Here is a 26,207-nt window from a genome sequence, read left to right as displayed (position 1 = left end):
AAATGAATAAACCCAGTTACTCAGATCTTCCTATTTAGGGTGGCAGGAAATGTTTAAAGTGATCAGTTTTAACCGGAAGACTATAAAAAAAAAACCTTTGAAGTTATCTGATTTATAAAAGATCTACATTGCTACTGGTAGTAATATTTTACTTGTAAGAAGAATGAATTGAGCTGAGCTGTAGGGTCATATAAAAATTTTTTCAGAATATACCTTTCAGTAAAACAGCTGTTTTGATCAAATAGGAATGAGACAGAAATACAGCAGACTTATGAGCCCTCAAAAAGAACATCATACTGCTATGCTACAAAATACAACAACAAAACAACAATTGTGCCTGAAGAACTCAACTGGATCAGCAAAAAGCAAATCAATAAATAATACGACAGATACAAATTCAAATCTGCTTTCTGAGACATTAGTTTTATACATAGAAGAAAAGTAATTTACTTTGGGCTCTAACATAAGTCCTTTTGCCACTTCCACCTTTCTGCCCATTATATACAATAACTGCTTCAATGAATTTCATTTTCTTTTTAATTCACTACACAAATGACCTCAAAGAATGGAGATTTATTTCTTAAAAACATCTGAAGCCTCTATGGTAAAGAACTAACATCATAACTAAATTAACATTCACCACCAAAATACTGTTATTTGGAATCACCCTTCCCTGCCCGTTTAATCAAAAGCCCTATTTCTTCTGTTTTGTTCCTAACTGGTTGTTGGCATATTTAGGGTAAAGTCAAACTTAGTATAATGGCCAGATTATACACATCCAAAATAAGAGGCATGCTATAGCCCTACTAGAGGGAAGAAAATTTCTTCTCCATCTAGTTGGCCTGTATAAGGTGGGCATGCAATTGTAGCTATGAGCTCATTCAGGAAAGCAGTAGCGATAAAAATGACATAAACAGATAAGCCCAACATTCCTACCACCATTATTAACAAGCTGGTGATGGAGACGGTGGTCCCAGTGGCGAGGTAGGAAGAGGATGCATATGGCCCAAGGGGTGCAGAAGTATGAGATGGATAAACAAACTCAATTCTAGTTGCTGCCATTATCCTTCAAGGTTCATAAGCCAAAAGCATATAAAAGACCGTGCCAACAGCATTTTCTTTCCCTCAGCCCCAACTAAGGGGGTGAGGAGAAACGTGTTAGCCTGTATAAAGTAGGGATGTGGGTTTGGGAAAGTCATTTGTTGGGAAGCTAAATTCTTTGTTCTTCAGTGTATACTTTCCTCTTTGCAAAAAGCACCTGCAAGACAGACTTCGTGAGTGTTCAATCTGTGCGGTCTTATAGTGTCCCATACTTGGTCTAATGCTCTGCTGCTGCAGTCTTGATATTCCTAATAATTTTTGAACATGAGGCACTGTATTTTCATTTTGCACTGGATCCTGCAAATTATGTAGCCAGTTCTGGGTCCTGAGTAACAACTACCCTAAATGAGAAAGGCTGCCCTCAGTTCTACCTCTTAATCTCTTGGCCCATAAAAAAAAAAAACCTATTAAGAGAAAAATTGTTAAATCCCACTCTCTATATAGCCCATTAAAAATGGAAAGGACGTCCCTACTCCCAACACCAGCTCTTCATTCCTACCTACACTGCCATAATGAAACCAGTCATTTTTCCCAAGATGGACACATAAAGCAGTTTAAGTAGTTTATTGTTATGAAAGCAATGTTCCCCTTCCAATCAGAATTAAACATACAGATACACAATTAGCAACCTCAGAAGCATATTTTCATCATCATTTTCCCTTGATATTTTCACTCTAAAATTGGATTTTTTTTTAGTACCCTAAGTTACTTTCATTATTTTTGGAGTTTCCATTCTCAATAACTAAAAACAGTAACTAACCTAGAATCACAGGGCAATTATGGCAAAGTTAATTAGGTATAGCATGATTTAACATTCTACCTGGAAGAGAATGAAGTGAAAAATATTTGAAAAGCAGATTTCCTTTGCTGTAAATATTAAGTTGATGGCTTAATACTAGTCTAGAGGAGTCAGGTAGCTTGAGTTTGCCCTACAAAGTAGGAGGTTGTATTAAGGGTAGCAACAGCTTTATATGCTTGGTTCAAAGAAAGTTACCTACTTGGGACAAGAAAAAGTACATATCGATACATTCAATGTCTAGAAGCCTCTGCTATTTCAAAGTAGAGGGAATGATTAGTAAAATGATACTTTGAGCATTATCAATGTGAAGGGAAAAGCTAAACATAAATATGAAACTTTATCACACATCTTTATAAACAGAAATTGGAGGCAGACTAGTTTTTTTCAGGTTGCAAAAAGCTAAAAACTAACAATCCCCCAGGTATAAGCTGTTTATTGTTCAATTAAGAGTTAACAGGTACCTGTGGTAACAGGTAAGAAAAAAAACCTTAAAATTTCTCCCTAAGGTAGGTTGGATTTGCATGCTGTTTTACTAAACCCAATAGGCATTGAATATCAACCACTTTTCTAAGACAAAGACATATCTAAAATTGGAATAAACATTAAAATACACAATGGCAAATCTGTTCTAAATCACATTTGTTTAGAATCACCTGAATATAATCACACTCCCTGCCCTCTAAAAGTGTATTTCCAAATTACCACTTCATATTTAGTAGAAGTAACTAAATGATTGTTCCTGTTCAAAATTAGTTAAGTAAGGAAATGACCTTACCTAAAAATTTGTTAACTTATCTTTAATATAATCATGTTCAACTTAAATTAGATAGAGTTCATAATAATCCTGAGTAAATCTAAACATTACAAATCTATAATCCCAATAGATCTGATTTGGCTTTTTATAATTCTGAAGTATTTTTTTACATTCCAGCCAAAATCTGAACTATTAACAAACACAGTGTTGACTAGGTAATTTCTGGTTTAGCTAACTTCCAGCTAAGGCCACAATTTAATATATACTTTAAACACTGGACAGCAAGAATTAACCTTATTCCTCAAACTCCAGACACAACAAAAAAACAGTAAATCCTACTTTTCCACTTCTTACTTAAGTGAGGGACCACCAGTCTCCAGCAAGCCATCCTCTTGCCCTAACCTCCAAAAGAGAAAATCTGTGTATTATTTTATTATTTCCATAAAGTCACTTGAAGTAGATCTGCCTACAGTTTAGGTCTGGCCAGAACATACTTTTTTATTGTAAAATCTACTAAATTTTAATCCAGATTATAAACAGCATTCAAGAGATTCATGTCAGAACATAAATCATAACAAACACAACACTACAACTAAGGATGTAAAGATATTAGACAAGTTAAAAAAATTCAAACATAAATATCCAGATTAAGTCAATTGTTAAAAAAACAAAACAAAACTTGAAAATTGGTAAGTAACAGAACCAATAGGAACGCTAGGGGACTAGTTAACACTTTTATGAAAAACAAAATATTGGTCAAAAAAGATTATCAAATAGAATTCCTAAGTTGTATAACCGATGACCAGCAAAAGCAGGCATAATAAAATGTAAATATTTTATGCTACAATAGTACAAAACTCTTAGGCTCCATTCTCCCAAAAACAAACTTACTAATTGAGTAAGTGTGATTGTTTGCTTTGTTAACAGTACATACCTAGATGATGTTGTGTTGCTAGATAAATGACAGCCAGAGAAGTAATGAAGCCCACCGTTCTCTTACCAAACACCCTGGTAGCAGGCTCATTAACTCTATTGGTATAACCATCTTCCCAATAACAAGGTTTAAAACTTTGATCCATCTCCATCTCTTTCCTCTTATTCTTGTACCTCTAACTAATCTGCCAAGTTCTGCTTACTTAACTTCCATAATATTATCCAGACATTTCTATCCCTCCTTTACATTCCTATTGCCACTATCCTGGTTCAGGACTCCTAAAATGACCTCATCTACATTTCTCCACTTCCCCACCAACTCCTTTAACTTTTATTTAAAAAACAGTTTTAAAAGCTTCACACAAATTCTTAAAAAAAAAAAACCTTTACTGGCCCCTCCCTACAAAATTAATTCCAGCATCATGGGTTAGCATTCTAGCATTCTATGTCCTTTACCTGTCCAACTCTATTCCCTTATCTCCTACTTCCTAGTGTTTTCAATAAACTTTCCACACAGTCCCAAGTTGCTCCTTCCCAGGCATGCTCCTTCCCCACCCTTGACCCCCATTTCCATTTCAATTAACTATCTTTCAAGGTCCAAATCAGATTCTACTTCCAAAAACCTTGCTGGACCCTGGTCTAGCTGAAAATACCTTCCTCTTCATCCTAACTTCCACAGTATTTCATGCACACTTATAATTTGGCACTTAAAATTTGTTTTGTATTAGTTATGCATATATGCGCTTCTACCATATTGTAAGTTCCAATTTATCTCTGTAATACTTAGCATAATACATAAACCACCAAGAAGCTGAAAAAAATGCTTGTTGAATTAGTGAATGAATCAGCCAATCGCTTTTCAGTATTGTGGGCAAATAGCCCGATTTTTGCTGGCATAATACAACAATTAGCATCCGTAAGCGTGACTCTAAATACTCAAATAATTAAATTATATTCAGTCTACTGTTTCGCAAGGCAAAAACAAGAATAACGTTTTAGAAACACTACCATAAAAATGGTTAGGATGAAATCAACTTTGACACTAGTCTTCCATCAATTTACTCAACTTGAACCATTCACTACCTTGCTAATCCTGAATAAATCACACATTACTGGGCAGACAAATACATACAGACATACACTCTTAATGAAGAATAGTACCACATCAGTAAAAAAAAAAAAAAAAAAAAAGAAGAATAGTACCACAGAATAAGTTATAGCCAAGAAACTACAGAAACCCATCTTTCAGTGTTATGAGAAATAGCTTTTTCAAATACAAATCTGAACACGTCATTTCCTTATTTTAAAAAATTCTTCGATGACTTCTTAAATTTTTTAGCAAGGACTCAAAGCATCAACCCCACCTTTCTGGTGTTATCATCTTCCCAAACACCTACAACTGATTCTCCCAACACCTTTTGAACTCCAAATTCCATCCCTTTATCCCACGCTATGTTGTTCTCTCTACCTGGAATGTCCTACTTCCTCTCTTCTGTTTAAAACTACTCAACCTTCACGTTCAGGGTTTAGCTGAAACCTTACAAAGCTTTCTGCAACAGTACATTTGTCCTTGTCCTAACAGATCACCATCATTAAGTTTATGCAGCTGGAGTGCAGGGTCTTTATAGCCTCAGAGCTAGCACAGTCCTGGTACAACAATAAACAACTAAAACTTTTGTTGAATGAATGGAAATTTTATTTGACTACTGTTTTTATTTTTCCCTCCCACTTTAAACATTGTACGAAACATATCAGCATGAGCTATCTTTTCTTCCTTTTTCTTTCTTTTTGAGGCTCTACTTAACAAGGCGACAAACAGTAAAAAAACAGCAGGAAAAAACAAACTCAACTCAATTCCCAGCTCCCCTCGAAAGGAGGCCTAGACTAAACAAACAACTTGAACTCCTAGAGCACATACAGTCAATATACTATTAATGTGTATAGTATCTTGCATAGTTCTCTAACTTTGATAGTTTTGTGTGTATTGCCAATAATGCTTTCCTAAGTTCTTTAATACAGGGTCATTGTGTATCCCTCATACAGCCTACTCTGGAGGAATTATCCAGGTATTTGGTTTAATTAGAAGCTGGTTTGCTCCTTTAGAGTTTAATCATAATAAGATTGAAATTTTCTTATACTCTTTCAGGTTGAATGAATCACTATAAAAGGATGTGGTTTCTTGAAGATGCAATATTATAATATTTTAAAAGATACCACAGAAGACACTCATGAAAGGACAAGTAATACACCTTGAAAAGCTTTTACAATACTATTTTTTTCTTTCCCTCACAGCAGAATGAATTCTTACAGCACTTTCTACAATAAAAGAATTATTTTTCTAGTGCCTTTTATATACCCACTCAGCACCTGGCACTGTGTTATATGTTCATTAGCACTTGTTGTTGCAGGCCTCTATGGCCAATTATACCATTAAAGCTGAAAACAGGCAAAAGATCCCATTAAGTAACACATAATCTACTATTCTGCTTAAAAGTGGATGGTATGAAAAATAAAACAATGACTTCACTAAAAAAGAATGTAGGTATATTGCATTAGTGTTACCGACTGAAAAGGATCTAGTATCAATTTCTTTGAGTTATTTTTTTCTCACTGGAAAAGTCATTCTTTAATTATAATGACGAGTCTGTTGCTGTAGAACAGCAACCATCATGTTTTACTTCCAAAATATTATCATGGAAGTATTCTGAAGATAATTAAATGAAGCCCCCCCCCACATATTTGCATATGTAAAAATATATTTCCTACATTAATTTTAAGTAGCTAGAAATTTCCAATTTACTTTAAATACCAAAGGTGAGCAGTTGATTGAAAAATATGATCTATAGTTAAACATCTGAATACAATGTGTAAAGAAAATTCACTTGCTGCCACAGGAGTGTTATGATTTCTAAACTATTACTGTTGTTGATTCTAGTCAGTATCAGTTTCTAAAAGAGACACTTAAGGGGAGTGTTTTCAATCTGTGGGTAGTGACTTCTTAGTGGGTAGTAAATCAATTTACTGGGTCATGACCACTATTATTTTTAATTAAAAATAATAAAATAGAAAATGTCAGAGTGCATCATGCTCAATTCAGGTGAGTGAATGAGTGAACAAGTGAGTGTGTATATGTATGAATGTGAGTTTGTATACAAGGTCAAGATGTAAAATGGAATTCCAGTAAAAACGTTGAATACCACTGTTATTTTTTTTTCTTTTTAGGAGACGACAGATTGCTATGTTACCACAGAAAAGCACTGTGCAAACATGCATTCAACTTACTGATATAGTTACTTTCACAGCATTCTCTCTACTTGGACTTCAATTACTTCCCTTTCTTTACCTGTTAAAAATTCACTGCTAAAAAAAAAAAAAAAAAAAAAAAAAAAAAAAATTCACTGCTACTCTGACCGCAAAATATTTTTTGTTGTTCCTGATTGCAGATTAAGTTGATAGAATACACTTTGCCTTGAATAATTTTAAATATTAAAAAATTTTAATAACCAGGGTGACCCTATAATTTATTGTGCAATCCAGGACACTCGTGAGAGTGAAAGAGGCACTAGACTCCATCACTCTATTAATAACTTAGTAAATATACTGTGTTCTTAATACTGCCAGTATGAAAAATATATCATTTAATTAAAATATTATTAAACACAAAAAAGCCAGCAGTTAAAATAAAAAGTCTAAAAGCATTTAATATAAATTGTATGAAATTTCTAATTTTTAATGAAAATTAATAATGTTCTTATTAGACTGTATAAAGAATCAACCAGGAAAAAGAAATCTGTGTGGTCATGTAAAACAATCTAAAGAGAACAAAACCTGAAAAAGAAGTCTTCCAATAGTGCAGTCTATATTAACTAGAATAAATTCTTGAATAAGAAGTATGTCTTGAATTTGCAATGTAGGATATAAAGTAAACCCTTTGGAACTAGTCTCTTTAGATAAAAATCCACTAAAGAAAAAACCTCAGTAAAACAGCTTCATAAATGATTATCCACAACTGAAGGCACATGGAAATTATTAAACAATTCATTTGAACCTCCCTAAAGGATGATAAATAAACTAGGTCAGCGTTGGGCAAAATTTAAATACGTGAAGTTTATTCTTTCTTGACAACTGAACTCTGCTCCAAGTATGGCTACCTCTTCCATGTCTTTAATTCCAAAACTTTCCTACTTTCTTCATTATTTCCTTTTAGTTAAGTTAGGATTTATATCTGTGACCATATAAATTAGTTTGATGTTACACAGTTCTGGCATTTTAAGCATCTTCTAATTCTTAAAAAAAGAGAAAGATTTCTTAGGGCTCCAGAACCCAGTTTTGTGTTCTTTACACTTCATTTTTATTTGGCATCTCCTCTTTCTTAGTTTTCCACCAGAGGAAGGCCCCATGGATGATAAACTTAAAGGGATATGTAACGCCTACATATAATAAAAACTTTTTATCTGTGGATGATAAGTGCATGTTTCTGGGATGGGGCCCATAGCTTTCAAAATCTCAAAAGGGTCAATAACCGCCCCCCCCCAAAGATTGAGAACCATCACATTAGAAGTATTAGAGTTATCAGTAAATAAATATTAGAGAAACAGAGGGACATCCTTTTCCTTCTGTTCAGGCTGGCTGGAATATTTCTCTTTCTCAAAAAGCCACCAGTTCCCAGAGACGAGGCCAGGAGCTGGTGGTTTCTAAGAAGGCTTGGGAGTTTATTGAATCACAGGTAACCAAGCAGGCCTTTACCATTTCATCCAGGGATATCTAAGCTTTTTCTTCCGAAGTAGGCCACATAATTAACAATTCACATGAATCGAGTCTGCTTGAACCAGGAGCACAGAGGCTTTAGTTCTACTTATTTTCCCTTTATATTGTCTCAGTTTTGTGATATACTTAGATTAAGGTAAGTTTTTTAAAAAATGATTTTGTATTTTACTCATCAAAACAGTATCTACATATTCTTGAAAACTAATGCCTTTTACTCATATGAATTGATGAATCCCTTATAATAACCCAGTGGAAACCTCCTGGCTAACAGGTTGGGGCCATTGCTTTATACCAGTGAAACTGATATGGAAGAAGAGAACAGGCATCTGGAGTTTATAAACATAATACAGAATTCTACACTTGGGGGCTTCTCTGGCGGCGCAGTGGTTGGGAGTCCACCTGCCGATGCAGGGGACGCGGGTTCGTGCCCCGGTCCGGGAAGATCCCACATGCCGCGGAGCGGCTGGGCCCGTGAGCCATGGCCGCTGAGCCTGCGTGTCCAGAGCCTGTGCTCCGCAACGGGAGAGGCCACAACAGTGAGAGGCCCGCATACAGAAAAAAAAAAAAAAAAAAAGAATTCTACACTTGGAAAACAATAAAGTCCATAAAAACTTCTTACTGCCATGAATAACCAGCAAAACTATCCTTTATGTAGCTCTACTGGTCAAGAAGATTTTGAAAACAAGGGGAAAAGTTTCAGAATTTCCAAGAGAGCATGTGATTTTTATGTTTCTTAAAAGTGAGTAGGGGCTGTGGAAAATACCACCCTAGACTTTCTTCAGCTTTTCATTTCCCTTCTTTTTGCCCTAGGACTGCCTAACACACATTTCATATTTCCTAACACTTCTGATATTTTGTTAGTATTTAATAACATTTTAAACATAGCATCTCCTTTTCTGATGCCCATAAAAATGTATCCCCATTCATCTTATATTACTTTTTCCCCAACTAATGAAACTTTTTAGATGATAAAGAGTTCATGAGAATGCACCCCTGGTCAATGGAGGGTCATTATCTGTAGTTATAAGCAATTAATACTATGTTTTGAAGGATTTTCATATGAGATAAAGGCATTTTTTTTAATGGACTACAAAAACTGGACTGGAGAGATCTACCTTATTGAATATTTATGTAATGTGCCCAAATGGTCAGAATGGAACATTTTCTAAAGTCCTCTGAAATCTAATACAGCCCTAACCATTTCTTGGGTCCCTGCCCTTCCTTTTTTTTTCCTTTCTTTCTTATTTTTTTTGGCCGTGCCATACAGCTTGCGGGATCTCAGTTCCCCGACCAGGGATTGAACCTGGGCCACAGGAGTGAAAGCCTGGAATCCTAACCACCAGGCCACCAGAGAACTCTCCCCTCCTTGCTCTTTGAAATTAGACTCTGCACCACAATGATCCTCACCTTGAACCCGACTTCATCTTAGGATTTTCAATTGCTTTCATCCTGTATGTGGTAGGTAATAGTGACTAAAAACAAAGATCTAGGGGTAAGACAGCCCTGATTTGAATTTCAAGTTTGCTACTATTAACTGCATAAGTTTGGACAACTTGCTTAAGTTCTCTAAAGCTCTAGTTTCCTATAAAATGCAAAGAATTATAGTACTTACAACTGAAACGGTGGTCGTGAAGATTAAGTGTTATGCATATCAGCTGCACAGCATAGTGCCTGACGCATACAAGTGTTCAATACAAGTTAGTGGTTATGGTAACAATAATGATGATTTCCGGCTTCTACAGTCTTATTTTCACTGCCTCCCTGCCTCTAATGTCTGCAATTACCTTCCAAGACTGATGAAGGCAGGAGTAACTGAAATGTCACAGTAGGAGGACTAATCCAGTAAAGTAAAACTCACTCTATTCCCCTCCTTTTAATATAAATGGTCAGCAGTCATCCCTGGTTACTGATATATAAAGTCAAAGGATACAGCAAAGAAGCAGAAGAAAGAAAGACACTAGTGTGAATACAAGTGTTTCTTTGGTGGCAAGAACATATTGGATGTAAGCCATAGGAAGACATGAGGAAGAACAAAAAAGCTGGGTAAACAACAACTAGAAGAAAGCAGAAGGAAGTGATCTAAAAGAGCAAGAGAAATAAAAAGACTGGAAGGAGAATTTTAGGCAAAAGAATTTTATGTAGATCTATTTAGAAAAGAGAGAATATTTTAAGATGTGAGACATGGGATTTGCTAAAGCAGGGTAGCTTGAAAGGCTACAAACGAAAAGAGCAAGGCGTTCTGTAGGGTTTAAGAAGCAGTGTTACATATGAGTAAGCTAATAAAATTTTCACAAGCTAGCAGTATGAAGAGGTATCTGCAAGGTTGGGCTAACCAACCAAAAATAACACAGAAATGTGCATGCTAACATTTATGTGCACAGCTATATTTATTAATCCTAAATATTGCTTAGGGGCATTAAAAGAAAAATCTATTCAGTTGTCAACATGGGCCATTATTAAGGCCTGCCCCTTCAAAAAGTTGATCTATAGACTAATGAAGACTCATTAGTTTGCTTAGTTTTCTAATTTAGTTACATATTTGAAATTGCACTATAATTTCTTTGCCTAACAAAGCATTTCCCGAAGCTAGAACTACAATCTTTTTTACCAAAGAGAGGTGTCTTACTAGAATCTACTAACAAAAATAAATTTAAAAATCAAAAATGGTATAATATAAAAATCAATAAGAATAATGTAGACTCAAAAGTTCCACACCTCTATTAGGTTACCTTTTTCCTCAAATCAAGCCATAAGAGCTAAATGAAAAAGAATAACTTGCTTAAAATTATATCCAACAGTTTACAAGTTGCTGAAATTTAATGTTTATTCAGACTCAACTGCTGCTTACAAAAGAAAGCTATAAATATCATCTGAACTAGCACCAGTCTGGTGAGAAAAAAAAAGTGTATTGTATCAAACAGACTTGCTGTGTTATCTGTTCAAACATACCTGTACCAGTCAAAAGTCCAGCACTCTTCTTTCGTGCATAAGCGCGTAAGTGGTTGGACAGGCTAACAGCACTTGTAAACGTCGTATTGCAATGCACACATGTTCTAAGCTTCACAGGCATACCTATCATTCAAAAGAAAACTATAATCCAGTTCTCACTTCAAAAAGTGAAATTTTCTTAGGTAAAAGCGTGAAAAAAAGTACCACAATAAAGATGGTTTTAAAAAACGTTCATTGAATTAGCTTAAGATAAGGAGGGGAAATTAAGTTACCTATTATTAGTCTGTAGTTAGTATTTAGAGCCAACCCATGCTCTTTGGAAAGGTAGAAGGAGGAGTGTCTTGAACCCCTGAGCTCCTCTGGAGTTAATACCTATTATCACTTTCTTGCAGATTTCTGTGTTACGCAGATCATTTCCTAAACCTAAAATACAATCCTATGATTTGAATAGCACAGTTCTGTTGAGAAGTTTCAAAGTTTACAACATTACCAATAAAAAAAAAAAACTAAAAAGTCTAGTTGACAAAGTGGTAATTAAAGTGTTTTACCCACAAAACCTTAAAAGGCTCAATACTAAAAAAAGCCTTTCTGATGAAGGCTGGGAGAAAAGGTGGTAAAACACACCACTGAACAGCTGTTAGACACAACATTTTATTCAGGGCATTTTATGTTCATTACTCTGAATGCACAATCAATAATGAAAGTTAATGATCTGAAGTATTTTGCTAAAATCTTTGTGCTAAATAAATGATCAACAAGCTAACATCTTAGTCATCACAGTAAACATGCTGAAACAATAAGAAACTCCTAACTTCTCAGACAACCCTCACGCCCCCAACATGTTTCAATTGGTTTCTTCAACATTACTGTTATAGCCACAAATATGCTTTCCCTCTCTGAAGTGTACTATATCCTGGCCAACACAGCTGACACATCTTCCTGTCTCTCTGAAAAATGCTGAAAAGTTATCTTTGAAAGACTCTCTTCGTACAAAAGAAAGAGCCCTATTAACCAGAAGCCCATACAAGATAAATTGTTTTTCAGACCACTTAAAATACAAGGCAGTCTTTCCTCAAATCAACACTGCATTACAAATATTTGGAATATCCCAGTGTCTGCCCAAAGTAAACAAACCAGCATTACAGTAATTTTATTCATTATTAATCCATTGACCAGTTATTTTTACCTTAGATACATTCAACCCACTGCTAAAATTATGAGATCATCTAAATTTATCTTCAACATTCTTAACCTCCAAAAGAAACCTATACAGACACAACCTTTCTCTAGTCTAAAAGTATAAACCAGACTTAGCAATACCAAATAAAGTATGGCAACTTTTTATCTGCCACATCACTTGCCAATACATACAAAATATTCCTTTGAAAAGGAAAAACTATGAGTGCATAACCACTAAGCTAAACCATCTGTTTTGTTCTACTAGAACACTATAGTAAAATCTAAAACCCCAAACAAATGTTTTCTACTCACAACAGTCCTCCAAAACCAAACTATCCCACAATACAATGAGGAATTGGAGAGGGAGAAGTTTCTTTGGGTTAATCACAACACACAACAGACACCAATCCATTCAGTTTAAAGAGTCTGTTTCGTTTTACCCAAGCAGTAGGAAAACCGACAACTAAAATCTTGAAAATAGTATCACTTTGGAGCACTGGCAAAAATATGACAGGCTTTTTAGTAACACTATGCTTCTAAACAACATCAACCTCCCATCCAAAGAACCATCCCCCGTCCGTGACAAATTTTATTTTTACAGATCAGCTTTTTGTTTTTGCTTTTGTTCTCACCTTGCATTGTGACCAGAGATGAGGCACAGAGAATTCAGTGCTGATGAACATCAACTGATGATTTATACAGAAATAACAGTATAACCAACCTCTGCTCTGCAAAAAAGCAGCTTAAATAAAAGGATTCTGAAAAAGTATTTTTGACACATATTCCACTAAGGTAAACATTAACTGTGTTTAAATTATGTAAGATAGTCATAAATGTCCTCTTACCTGAGTGCATAGTGAAGTCCATTTTTTGTGGTTGATACATCAATGGACTATCTTCATTTAGTGGAAGAACACATTTCTGAACAAATCTCTTTCTTGCAGTTTGATTATGGATCTTTTGAGGAGAAATAGAAGAATTCTTTTCTTCTCCCATCCTTTTATTTTTAAGCAGTTCTATCAGTGTAAGAGACTGATTCTTTTTTCCACTAGGCAGTTCTGGCTTTGTTTCATCATATTCATTTAAGAAACTCAGCCCTTCTTCCTCTGATGCAGACACTGATAAAGCTTCAGTCTTTAGGCCATTACGGTATGCTTCAAGAGGTATAACATTTTGAGATAGAAAGTCATCACTTGATGCAAGTTTTTGAGCTACAAATGGTCTAGGAATAATACGACGACTGTTCAATGCCTTTAAGATTTTTTCATATTTTTCTTCATTTTGCATCATCTCATTCAGAACACAGATTGGAGATTTGTGAGCATCCCACTTGGTCTTTCCAAGTCTTTTCAGGTGGCCTCTAACGTGATTTGATAATCCAATTTTAGTATCAAACCAACCACCACAGAGCTGACAAGTGTGTTCAGAAGTGGTTTCAGACTTCTCTATCGCTAAAAGAAAAATTTAAGAGTAATATCAGAATTTTTAATAAATTGACCACCTTAAAACAAATTAACTCTGAAATATGAAATTATGTGTTTCTAATAAAGGCCAAATTTGAGCAAAACCTTCAAATCCTTTGAATTCGAATATGGACATATTAGCCCAAATTATATGCAAGAAAACTTACCTTTTCTAACTCGCTTAACAGGTGTTCCTGTGCCAGCTCTTTTGAAATGTTGCATTTTGTCACTTGTGGCTATTTGTTCTGGTGATACAACATGACGGGCTTCATAGCTTAATCCTGCTCTGTGAAGATGTCCCCGGACATGATTTGACAACCCAACGCCTGTTTCAAATGTTGCTGGGCAGTAAGGACACGATTTCTTCTCAAGAGACAAATCAGTCCAGTGAAAAACAGAACTATGCTTTGACAATGAAGTTTCTGCATTTTCTAAATGCTGAGGATCATGTATCTCATGCAAAAAGTTATTAGTTCCAGCATCTTCATAATATTCAAAATAAAAGCCATCGTTTTGATCATAACTAAGTGTAGCATTTTCTCCAGGCTCTTGACCTTCCACCTTGCTTTTAAATAGAGGGAATAGGTTTACATGTTCTTGATTAATATCATTATAGGTTTCATCTTCTATAGTCTGTGTAGTGTAGTCACCTAGCTCAACATTGTCCCAGGAACTTTCATCTTCTGTTTCATAGCTATCTTTCTTTTCAGCAGAATTAAGTTTTTGCAGAACAACAACGGTCATTTTATGCAAGAAATCTGGATAGCTATCCAAGTCTTCTCCTCCAACAGAACTTTGCTTCTTAGATTCCTTAACTACTCTCTTTACAGCTACACGCCTGTGGTCTCTGAAGCTTTCTGGCCTTTTGGTATCAGAGTTATGAGGGTCTGAAATAAAACTATTGTTGTGAGAATTACTTGATGATGAAAACAGATGTAAAGAATTTAACGAACTAGCTTCCTCTTTTTTGAAATGCAGAGGATATGATTCACCTGATTTTTTGATCATCCTGTAGTTTTCATATTTATGTCTATATAAATAGTTGCTATTTGCCTTGGCATTAGATTTTTCTTTTGCTGCCTGATGGAAATACTTAGGTTTTTGGTCAATGCTGCTTTTAATCATAACAGTCTTGTGAGGAGAATTGTTTTGATTGCACACATTTACACCTGACTGGGCAATGCTTTTCCGAGCTTTTTGTATTCTGTGTGGCCGCTTATGGAATTTTGAAAAATTACTTGATTGTGAGGATGATCCAAACGTTCGCTTTACATCTTGTTTTAAAGCAGAGTTCTTTGGAAATGTTGTTGACTGTTGTTTAGTTAATGGTTTAGGACTATCAGTATCTACAGGTTCTTCGATTATGTCGCTTTTTCTTTTATCAAGTCCAAGAGGACTGCCAAATGAATCAATGCATGATGATGAATGCAAGTACTCCATGTGTTTTTTTAAAATACTCCTGGCTGAAGTAGTAAAAGGACACATCTTACATATATAGGTAGCTGATTTTTTTGATGATCCTATAACGGGGTCCTTCATGAAAGTCTTTTTTTGCGTTTTTCTCTGGGCTACATCAGAACTGACAATAGGGCATTTTACCACTGCTCCATGGGCAATTCCTCGATGGCATTCCAATTCATTTTCTGTCACTGCCATAAAGTTACACTCTTCACAGCAGTAGTACCTTTTATCTTTTTCATGGGTTTTAGCATGTTGCACAAATGTTTTAGGGCAATTGGTACCAAACACACACTGAGGGCATTGTAATCGTGCACTTCTTCCTTCATCCTGAAGTTCTTTCAATTCACGAATTTCCTCCATCAATTTCTGTCTTCTTTCTTGGTGAATAATCATATGCTTTAGTAGCGAGTTCCGATCTCGAAATGTCCGTCCACATTCTCTACAAGCATATGGCCTTGGGACGTTAAGATGTCGAAAGTGACTATTCCCATCTAAATGATACATCATATGCCTGTGGAGATGCTTTTTCTCCCTAAAATTCACATTGCACTTTGTACAGGGGTAAAATGATGGCTCTTCGGTGCTGAAAGTAGCAGGTGACTCGGAATCACTTTCTTCACATTTCTTTTTTAAGGTATTTGAAAGAAAAGTGCCAGTATGAACAGGTGAACTGTCTTCTCCGCACTTATCTGGATTATAAATTAGATGTTGAAAAGTATCCACAGATTCCAAGTCTTCATCGGTTGATTCAGGTTTCACTTTTGATAATGTATATTTCTGTGAGTCTACTGCTTGCAGTTCTTCATTCTGTTCCATAAAGTCTACTTCTAGCATTTTTGATTTATTGGGTACACAGTTAGAATCATTAAAGCAACCCTCAGTATAACGAGTTATCTTGCTTACATCCATTTTTCGCTTTCTCTTTTTTTCTAGACCTACTTTAGAGTGAACTGGAGCTTTATCCACTGTGTCTTCATTCGTCATAAGAAACTGAATGAACTCTTTTTGGGGGTCCCAGTTTGTATCATTTTCTGACCTAAATTCATCTGTACCTGAGGAAATTCCTGTTAATGTACTGACACAATCATCTTTTACCAATAAATCTTCATTATCCTCACCCACCTCTACTTGATTTATTAAAGTGCTATCTGACTTTATATTACTCCCTACTGAATTCTGAATGTCACAACCAATTGAAGCAGAGGTAGGTAGTTTTTTAATGGAATGGGTTGGATTCTTAGCATGTGCTACATCTGATAACAAAAATAAAACTTGGTGTTGACTTGCTTTCTGTGGTGTAGAGAGCTGAAGATCAGCTGCCACCTTCAAAGTTGAACAAGATTCTGTCGTTGGCTGATCCACAGGCTGTCCAGTGGTTAATGAAACACTGCCTTTATTCATATTGGAAGTCTTAGTTAAGGAGGAGTGTGAAACTGGTCCATTAACAGCAGCTCCTTTAGGCAAGATAAAGTTTTCACTAGAAACAGTAGGAGCACCAGCATGTATAAATAGAGTAGACTGGCCTCCACTTAAGGCTTTTTCAGATTTGTCCTTTGACAGTTCTTCAGGCAGAGTGAATGTATTGTTTTTCTGAAATGATGTTTGACAATCTTTTGGTTTATGAACTCCACTCTCTTTGTCTGATATAAAACTGTTGTCATCTAGGAGTTCTTCTTTAGCACCAGTAATATCGGTGTTTATCTTCAAGTCATCCATATTGTTGGCAAGCCCATTTAACACATTTAGTCTAGAAAATGGAAAAAAAAATTTAGATTTGCATGAAAGAAAGAATATTATTAGAACGTATGGAGAGTTAAAAGTACACATTTTTAGTAGCTTAATTCTACTTTTTATACTAAGATCCCAGTAATTTTTCAAGGATGAAGAAACACTTTAAAAAAACTGAAAGATTTTTAAAGGGCTGCAGCGGTTAATCTTTCCTTTGTGCTAAGTAACAACCCAAAACTGCATATATACAAAATGTAGGGCAAAGTAACATAAACAAACACACACAGACACACACAATATAAATGAATATGCTACAGACTGAAAAAAATCTAAAATCTCATATACAGATTGCTAATAAGAAAATGATCTCACTTAAGTAGATTTATTAAGGGACATTCTACACTAGAGAATAATGTAAATTGTTAAATATTGCAGAAAAGTAAAAGTTTTGTCACTTAAAAGTCCATTCCCAGAGGAAGGTAACAAAATACCAGTCAGTAGAGAAGCTTACTTGAATGTACAATGTGCTATCAACATCAGTGGCTAACGTATGAAACAGCATTTTTTATTTAAAATAAGACTGCTTTGCTCTCAGTGTTTCACATTCTCCTAAAATTCGGCTAATTTAAGAAATGTCTCATTCACTGGGTTTCATTCATTGCTTATATAAAATATCCTTCATTCTAAATTAGTAAAGTTAAAATTAATGAAGTTCCATGTTTCTTTAAACTTTCATAATCTTGAACCCCAAATTCTAGGCATTCCCTACAGGCAGTTATCCTATTTATGATCTGACAGTCTACTGCAATAACCTAAAAATTTTTACTCTACTCTGAAACATCATAAATGTCTGTTAAGTTTTTAGTTTATTTCATATAAAATGTGGACAATATTTTTCTAGGCATTTTTTATAATATATTTAATCATTATGAGAAGACAGCAGGATATTTTAAAAGGAAAGGACACTTCTGAAAGTTTGGAAGACATACATACCATGGCTATAATTATTGCCCCTACTATGAAGAGTTTCCTTGTACCCTGTTCTTAGTTTGCTCTTAGAAATGGCCACATTATACAGGAGTTGCCTATCTTCTTGGAAGAATGTAAGCTCTTTGAGGGCAGGGATAGTGACCTAGTCACCTTCATACCTCTAAACCTAACAGGATGCTTGGCATAAGTGCTCAGGCAACATTTGTTGAATAAAGGACTAATGCGGTGAATGAATAAAAACACAAACACAACTGCAAAATCAAAACAAAAGTTCCTAAAGTATAAGAAGAAAAACAGTTTTCTTCCTGTGAAATTCGGATATCTCATTCAAATAATGCAAATTCCATCATGGTTCTGATTTCTTAACTCAGCAGTTTTAGCAACGCCTTCAAAATATCCAATAATCCTCGAGTGTGATTTAAAGAACCCGCTATTTGGCAACCCCATGTATTTAATTATTCGAAGTACTGACAGAAAATTCCATATTTCTTTTCCTTTCGTACATAGTATCAAGTACAGTTTATTCATTCTCCAAATGTTTACTGAGCCCATTCTATGTGCCAGGCACTGCTCTAGTAGCAGGGATTCAGTAGGGAACATGACAGACATAGTTCCTGCTCTCAGATAAAGAATAAGGTCTTCCATTTTTCTTTTACAGTATTTTAAATTTGTATAACAAGTAACATCATTTTAGAACAGCAGGAATTTACAATTGCTATTTAGAAATTAAAACATTTGCAATAAAGTTCATTATTTCTAGTATCTTTTATGGTACCAAGTACATACTTTGTAAAACATTAAATCCAGTTAAAGAATAAAAGAATTGCTTCTAATTATTTTCTTCTTATTTCACAACTCAGAGCAGCACTTTTAAATATGATCTTATTCTTTCCACAAGTGTGTTCCTTGATACAACAAATATTACAAGTAAATATTATAAATATCCTTCTTTGGCATTATTATTTATACCAACAATTATTTTTCTGCCCGTCATAGGTCTTAGAATTCTGTTTTGAGATTGGCAAATTTCTACAGAAATAAAAATAGACTTCAAATAACATCATATTCAATGATATCACTCCAAAATGGTGCTAATGCAGCACCCAGCAGGAGTCTCTACATCACATACAGAGAAGTTAAAAATGGGCATCACATAAACATGTGTTAGGAAGGAGTGTGCAAACGTCAATGAAAAGAAAAGCAAACCTTGATGCTATACTATTACCCGTTCCTGACATTTCTAATTAAGTTAGGTAGAAAAAGTAAAATGCCCAAATAGGAACAACCTCATAAATCAGAAATGAATGACAGATTTTTTAAAAAAAGCTAGCCTGAAAGACATTTACTTTCTTTTCCTACTTATATTCACAGAGGTAGACAAATATACGCTCAATCTGAAAGCCTATATTAGCTTTTCTCAACAGGAAGCAACGTTGCTAACGAAGTGGTAAATTCAGTGTTAATGAGTGGCTTCACTGTTACCACCTCAGAGGTAAAACCTTCCATGTTCCATGTTCCACCCATCTGTTCTGGTGTTAGAGGTTCAGAGATGGAACAGACGCTTCCCATTTAAAGCAACTTCATTGGTACCCCCTGAACAGCAGGGTGACAAACTATGAGAATATCATGTCAGCTTGGAGATTGCATCCTCATTACCAGAATGGCTTTATAAGAGCCTTCCATAAGTTCAAAGTTTGAAGATATCAAAGGGTTTTGCTCAAAAACATAGAAAGAATAACAGATTTTTAAATATACAAAGCACATGTAGTAAAAAGAAAAACAGAAGATCAAATTAAATATTGTGAAAATATAAAATGAGGTCTTTAACAGTCAAAGTTTTCCTTTACATCTACATAGTGAAATACACCTTACTTGCCTCCAAATTGACTATCTCTGCTCAAAAATAGAGGAGTTATTCTTTTTCAGAAAAATTTTTTATTAGCACATTAATATTAAAAATATACTGCATCAGTTTAAAAATATGCTACAAGAGGCTGAATCAGTAAGCTAGTATTTTAGCAACAATAAAAAATTCTCCTGGCTTAATTTTCAGAATATATTTCTGTAAATGAAAGTGTTCAAGATACATTTTTTCTTAACAGTATTCAAGACTCAGAGCTATTGCACTGAGATACAATATAGAACAATGGATCATCAAAATGTGTTGCACTGACCCAGAATTTTGACATCAAAAATTATTTCCCTACATTCAGGACGCTTATGGAGTATCCAGGCAAGAAAGCATTTGACCTATAAGTTAATTTCACACTGTCTCAAACAGTTTTTCAACCACCTATATAGTTAAATATATATAAAAGAGTCATAAATACTAGGTTACGTTAATATAACAAAGGAAGGGGCATATTTGAAGGTAGGCATTATTCATTAAGTTTAAAAAGGAGAAACTAATGAATTAAAATAAACAAATTAATGTCATATTGTTTGGCCTCTCTAAATTTCAATGAAATTGCTGTATCACTTAGGATCTTTTTATTAAATGTTTAGATACTATCACTGTGTCCTCCTCCATGTAATCGTATAACCACAATTTTTCTATTAACTGAATTTTAAAATGTTCTTTAAAAAAATTCACATACTTTATAAAAAGCTGCAAATGGAATTTTAAATCTACATAAAACATATTTCAGGTTCTGGAAAATCATAATGAGTTCTACAGCTATAACTGCCTGTAGTTATATACTGTGAGCATTAAAAAAAAGTACAAAGGTCAGATCTGTCTTCAAGATGACATCATCACTTATATGCCTCAAGCTAGACTTATTGTCTCAGAAATCTCAAACATCAGTATTTTTGCAAACTATCAGCACTTGCTATAACACCCTCACCACACTACATCTTGAGGTTACTACAGAAGAAATGAGGTGATAATTGCATATTAACATAATTATTCTGTAATCCCTGTGAGCAAGCTTCCTAGGTCACTCAGTAATTCAGATTAGATACAACCTTCCTGTCATCAAATCTATGCTGTCCACTTCCTGTTCATGAATAATTCTGTTCTGATAGAAAATTAGCTTAATTCCATTCTTTTATGTACATTATTAATTGTATTTATTGCAAGTAGGTTAATATTTTGTGGGTACTTATTACATAATACCAACCTCTGTCATGTAGTATAATTTCACAAAAAATATAGTACAATTTGCCCTCACTCTACATTAGTTCATTAATAACTACACTGCATAGCTATAAATAAATTATAATGTTGCCCACTAGCTGAGTTAGAGTTAGGATCTGTCAGATTTTCACAAACCCCATGTTCATTTAAATTATCCTTGAAAACACACGACAACTTCAGTTAGTCATATTCTGAGATTGGTTCAAGAAGAGAAAACCATTCACAACTGTCATTCTAATTGCAAAAAAAACCTTAATTAACTGAAATATTACATCTAAAATTACTTCAGTATTTAAGCATATATATACTATACACAATGTACAAATATATATACCTGTCTCACCTAGCATACAATGCTAGTGAAGACAGAGTATACCATATATAATGATATCATCCAGGTAGTATCCTAAGCTGTATGTCACATTGACAGGAAACTCTAAAAAAATACTGAACATTTGTAAGGGTACCCAGCATATAACATGAAGAATGAAGGGAAAACCTGGCAAGTTTAATCCAACAATTAGCCAATGCAATTAGCAATCTTCAAATGTTTGAAGGTTTGGCATACAGAAGAAAAAACATATAATCAATATGTTTGAATCATAAAGATGTGGATTTTATCTCAAGATTAAGAAAAACTAGAAACAGGAACCATTCAACATTTCAATGGGTTGTCTTACAAAAGAGTGAACTGAATGGCTCAGCAGGTTGGACTATTTGTCAGAACACTGTAGAAGGAAATATGGCACTGGAGATTGGATAAGATGATTTCTAAGGTCCTTTCTCATATGTACTATGTATGTTTAATGTTTGGTTATTACACTATTAACATTATTTGAAATAATGAGCTAAAAACAAGTTAAATTTATACTATTGAACTTTAAAAGTATTCTCTAAATTCAAAATTACCTGAAATAATCCTTTAGTTGTAATATTTGATAAGCTGATTCTTGAACAATGAAATATGGCACTAAATGACTAACACACTGAGGTCACAGAGCTATATGCATCCCGAAAACTCGATGTACAGAGGTTTTTTCTATCGGCAACACCAAAAATAAAAAATAGCGGGAACATAATGCTTTCTTGCCAGCAGCATGTGGCACTGCCATGACAAACTAATGATCTAATTGTACCACCTACCACCAAATTACATTGAATTTGTTGAATAGTTTTGTCCCTGATGCCATGTATTATCCTCATTATTTAATAGAAAGATGTTACAAACAGTAAGGCACTAGCTCATAAATAACGTAATAACACAAAGCGATTCTTGTTGAAAAATACACTAAATACTACACATAGTTTGACACATCTCAAGAAGCTGCTATACGGCAAACTGAAGCAGGTAATGCAAGGAGGATAAAAGAAAGGGGCCCACAAAGGCATAACTTTCACAACCTGGCAAAATCATGTAATAATGAGAAGCAACAGTAGTAGAAAAACAAATGGACATTTATTAATAAAAGGTTAATTTCCTAATGAAGAACTTTGCAATTGGAAGAGGCAAGGTAATAAACTGCAGCTGCAACCAAAGGAAAGTGCTAAGTCATATTCAGCACGGAATGACTGACTGTTGTGTTGTTTATGCTTCCATATAGTCAGAACAAGATAAGTGACCATCTCAGTTTTGATAGGGTAAATGACACACATATGCACACAGCTCCAACAAGAACAATTCATGTCTTTAAAAATTAAAATGCGTGATAACTTCCTTCATATGACTTTCAAACCAATCAAACTTTTGACCACAATTTTATAATTAACATGAGTCAAAAATGTGTCAATTCCACACTACAGAGGTACTGTGTCAACTCTGCCCTCCACCAAAAGAGTATAAATTATTATTTTACTTTGGATCTTTGTGTTCTTCAGTTTATGATGAGTTTGCTGTTTCTGCTTAATTTTGAGATATTTATTAACCCACCACGTCCAATAAGTGCAAAAGAAGTACAAGTGTCAGAAGTCCTAGGAAGACAAAACATATAATTATATTAGAAGTGAAAATAGAGATAATAATACCCAAAGTGGTAAGATAAATATTATATATGCATATGGAATGAACTGCTTCAGAGAAGAAATAATTCTTACGGGCAAAGAGAAATTCACCATTAAAACACTACTGTGCCTATACACTTGACAATAATCAGCAAGAAACAAGGAATACGAGAAAGGAAATTTTTGAGTACAGAATCAGTATCAATGTCAGATGTCTTTTTGCCTAGTGGTTATTCAGGGAAGGCCAGGAATTTGTTCAAGAACTCAAAAATTTACAATGTTCTAAGTGCTGCTGATGTAACTTCTGCCCCAGACATATGCAATTCCATAGGATCAAGGTCCATTAGAATAAGCACATCAAAGTTAGTGACATGACTGCAAATGCAAACAATCGTGGCTTTGAAAGAATTCCTTACAACAGTTGAAGAGATAATTTGTGCCTTAATATATAGCCTGGAACATAAGAAATGTTATGCTGGTTTCTTTCTACACTCAAACAATTTTGATAACTCTTTCAAATTCAGAGCTTCAAATATTCAACTGTATGTATTTAAAAAAAAAAACTTTTGTAGATCTCAATGGTTACGGTAAAATTCTCATTATAAAAGTTCCATTAATTCATTTGCCAATCATATATTAATTAATCATATTTAGGAAACACAAAATCGTTTATGGTCTAATGGGAAGTAAACAAGAACCTTCTCACATCTGGAGAATAAATTATTTCCCTAAATTACAATTTCATTTTATTGAAAGGGGGGTTCAGATCACATACAAAAAATTCTGTAATTCTGTAATTAACCTTTCACCTATATTATACATTTAAACTCTATTAAGTAAATTCAAATTTATATATATTTAGATGGGAAAGTGGGGCACTTTCATTGAGAACTAGAAAAACAAAAAAAACACAGAAGTTTTATTTTCTACAAAATAATATATTTATGAAACATGAATTCTCTTACTGATATTACCATTTACTCAACTTTTCTTCTTTCCTTTCTCTAAAATCAGCCTACAAAATTCCAATTATCTTCTGAGAAACATATTCCAAGGTAATCACTACTCTATAATTATCTTCATTTAGGATGGTAAAAAATTCAAATATAAGAAATTTGCTTTCCTTAAAACAAAGTATGCACCTCTCTCATATCACTGTCCTTAAAAAAAAAAGAAAGAATTATTTTTGTAAAGGCAAATCACAAACCAGCCACTGCTTTTTTTCTGATTTTACATTTGACCTAACAAGTTTTTACTTACTGCATGTTCAATTCTGGAGTTTTAATTATAAAACCAGAAGCATTTATTTATTATGAATTTAAGTAATTACAAAATTTCACCAAAACGTTACAGAAAACACTACATTATATTTAGAAAATGCAAGTACTTATTGATAGTCAAATGTGGAGTTCCCTGGTGGTTTACTGGTTGGGATTCCGTGCTCTTACTGCCACGGCCTGGGTTCAATCCCTGGTGGGGGAACTGAGATCCTGGAAGCCGCAGAATTTCCTTCAGGTTTACTCATATGGAGAGAGACTGAGGTCATGGTCAAGAGTAGCAATTTTGAACCATGAGAGACAGAATGTTTGGTTTCCATATTACCAAATTCATAAAACCAAAATGTTATCAATAGCATATTACTGTTTTATAAAAGAAGACTGAAGCATATTTAATAATTATTCGTAACCCTAACTATCCAAATGGTATTGTTGGTAGTTTTTTTTTTTTTTTAACTGTACTGCTATCTGAGGAAGACTATATAGGACACATAAGTATAAAAAACTGCTATCAATAAAAAGCAATACATTATTTCCCCAGTGAGTAATATGAATTATTTAATAATAATATTAGTCTACAGTTCAGAGGAAGTAGAAGGTCCTATAAAATACCATGGCTAAGAAAAGCCTCACAGAAAAGAGAGAGTTTTAGATAAATTTTATAGTGCAGTGCCAAGACAATCACTCTTTGGAGGCAGACCTGCCTGGGTTTGAGAAATAGCTCCACAACGTCTAGCGTATTAGGACAAAGTTACTCCACTTTCCTTCAACTTCAAGTTGCTTCATCAATAAAATAAGAGTGGAACCGTCTTATAGGATTGTAAGGATTAAATAAGACAATGTACATAAAACATGTAGCAAAGGGCCTGTTATTTAGTAATTACTCATTAAGTGTTCATTCCCCATGATCCTTGCCATTAACTTGCTTCATGTACAGAATGATGACACTGAATTTGTGTACTGCTCCTAATGATAATGGAGACCCTCCCTTACAAGCAGAAATGTATTCTGGGAGGAGATACCTGAGAACTTACACTACTCCCAGGGTATAATAAACAGGATAAATAAGCAGAAGATAAAGAGCCATAGGAAGAAGCATATCTTAAGAGTTGCTGGTGCTAGAACAATACCACTCTTGTGGGATAAGGCAGGGCTTTACTGTTCAATAAGCAATAAAGAGGGGAATTACAGTGCATGACCCAGTGCCCTAAGGAAAAAAGATGTGAAGTGGCCACTCAGGATTCAAGAGTTTCTAAGAGTTCCTGATCCCTTTCAGAATATCAAGGACATGAATTTATCTTTCTCTCTTGTAAAATGCCAACGAAATGAAAGTAGAAGGACTAGAAGAGAGAGACATATGTAGACAAATAAAACCATAAACTTGAACAGTTATAGACAAGGGCTCTGGAAAGAAAGGAGACCACAATCTCAAATAAACAAAAGAACTAAAAACAGGTTTCATACAAAAGAATAGGAATCAGAATAGCATCAGACTTTTCACCGTCAAGACTATTACATCAATGGAGCAATAATTTCAAAGTTTGGAGTTAAAATTACTTTGACTATATTGATACAATCCTATTCAAAGACAAATTATACAACATTCAGGTTGAGGGCACACAGTGTGTAAGTTTACCACTTACCTGTCATTTCAGAAAAATTTTCCCAA

At 34.4% G+C, this 26,207-nt stretch overlaps 1 protein-coding gene across 8 annotated transcripts in view; it reads right to left on the bottom strand.

The window, feature by feature from the left end:
• ZNF644 (zinc finger protein 644) overlaps nt 1–26,207 on the bottom strand; it is a 114,111-nt gene that overhangs the window by 5,895 nt on the left and 82,009 nt on the right. For 6 of the 8 annotated variants that reach the window (XM_022553403.2, XM_089919845.1, XM_022553402.2 and 3 more), the window contains 3 exons: nt 14,113–17,153; nt 13,328–13,933; nt 11,304–11,426 (listed from right to left, as the gene is read on the bottom strand). In XM_022553403.2, coding sequence (XP_022409111.2) covers nt 11,304–11,426; nt 13,328–13,933; nt 14,113–17,153 — 3,770 coding nt within the window. Of the gene's footprint in view, nt 1–11,303; nt 11,427–13,327; nt 13,934–14,112; nt 17,154–23,116; nt 24,931–26,207 lie in introns of those variants that run through there. The other 2 variants (XM_022553407.3, XM_089919850.1) reach the window with 2 other exon arrangements.

This window comes from Delphinapterus leucas, chromosome 1, assembly GCF_059928025.1.
Source record: "Delphinapterus leucas isolate spDelLeu-1000000601 "Yukka" chromosome 1, BTC_Dleu_Yukka2, whole genome shotgun sequence".
NCBI classification, from domain to species: Eukaryota; Metazoa; Chordata; class Mammalia; order Artiodactyla; family Monodontidae; genus Delphinapterus; species Delphinapterus leucas.
The sequence above is the reverse complement of the archived record's forward strand: the minus strand, read 5'-3'. Positions and strand labels throughout refer to the sequence as shown.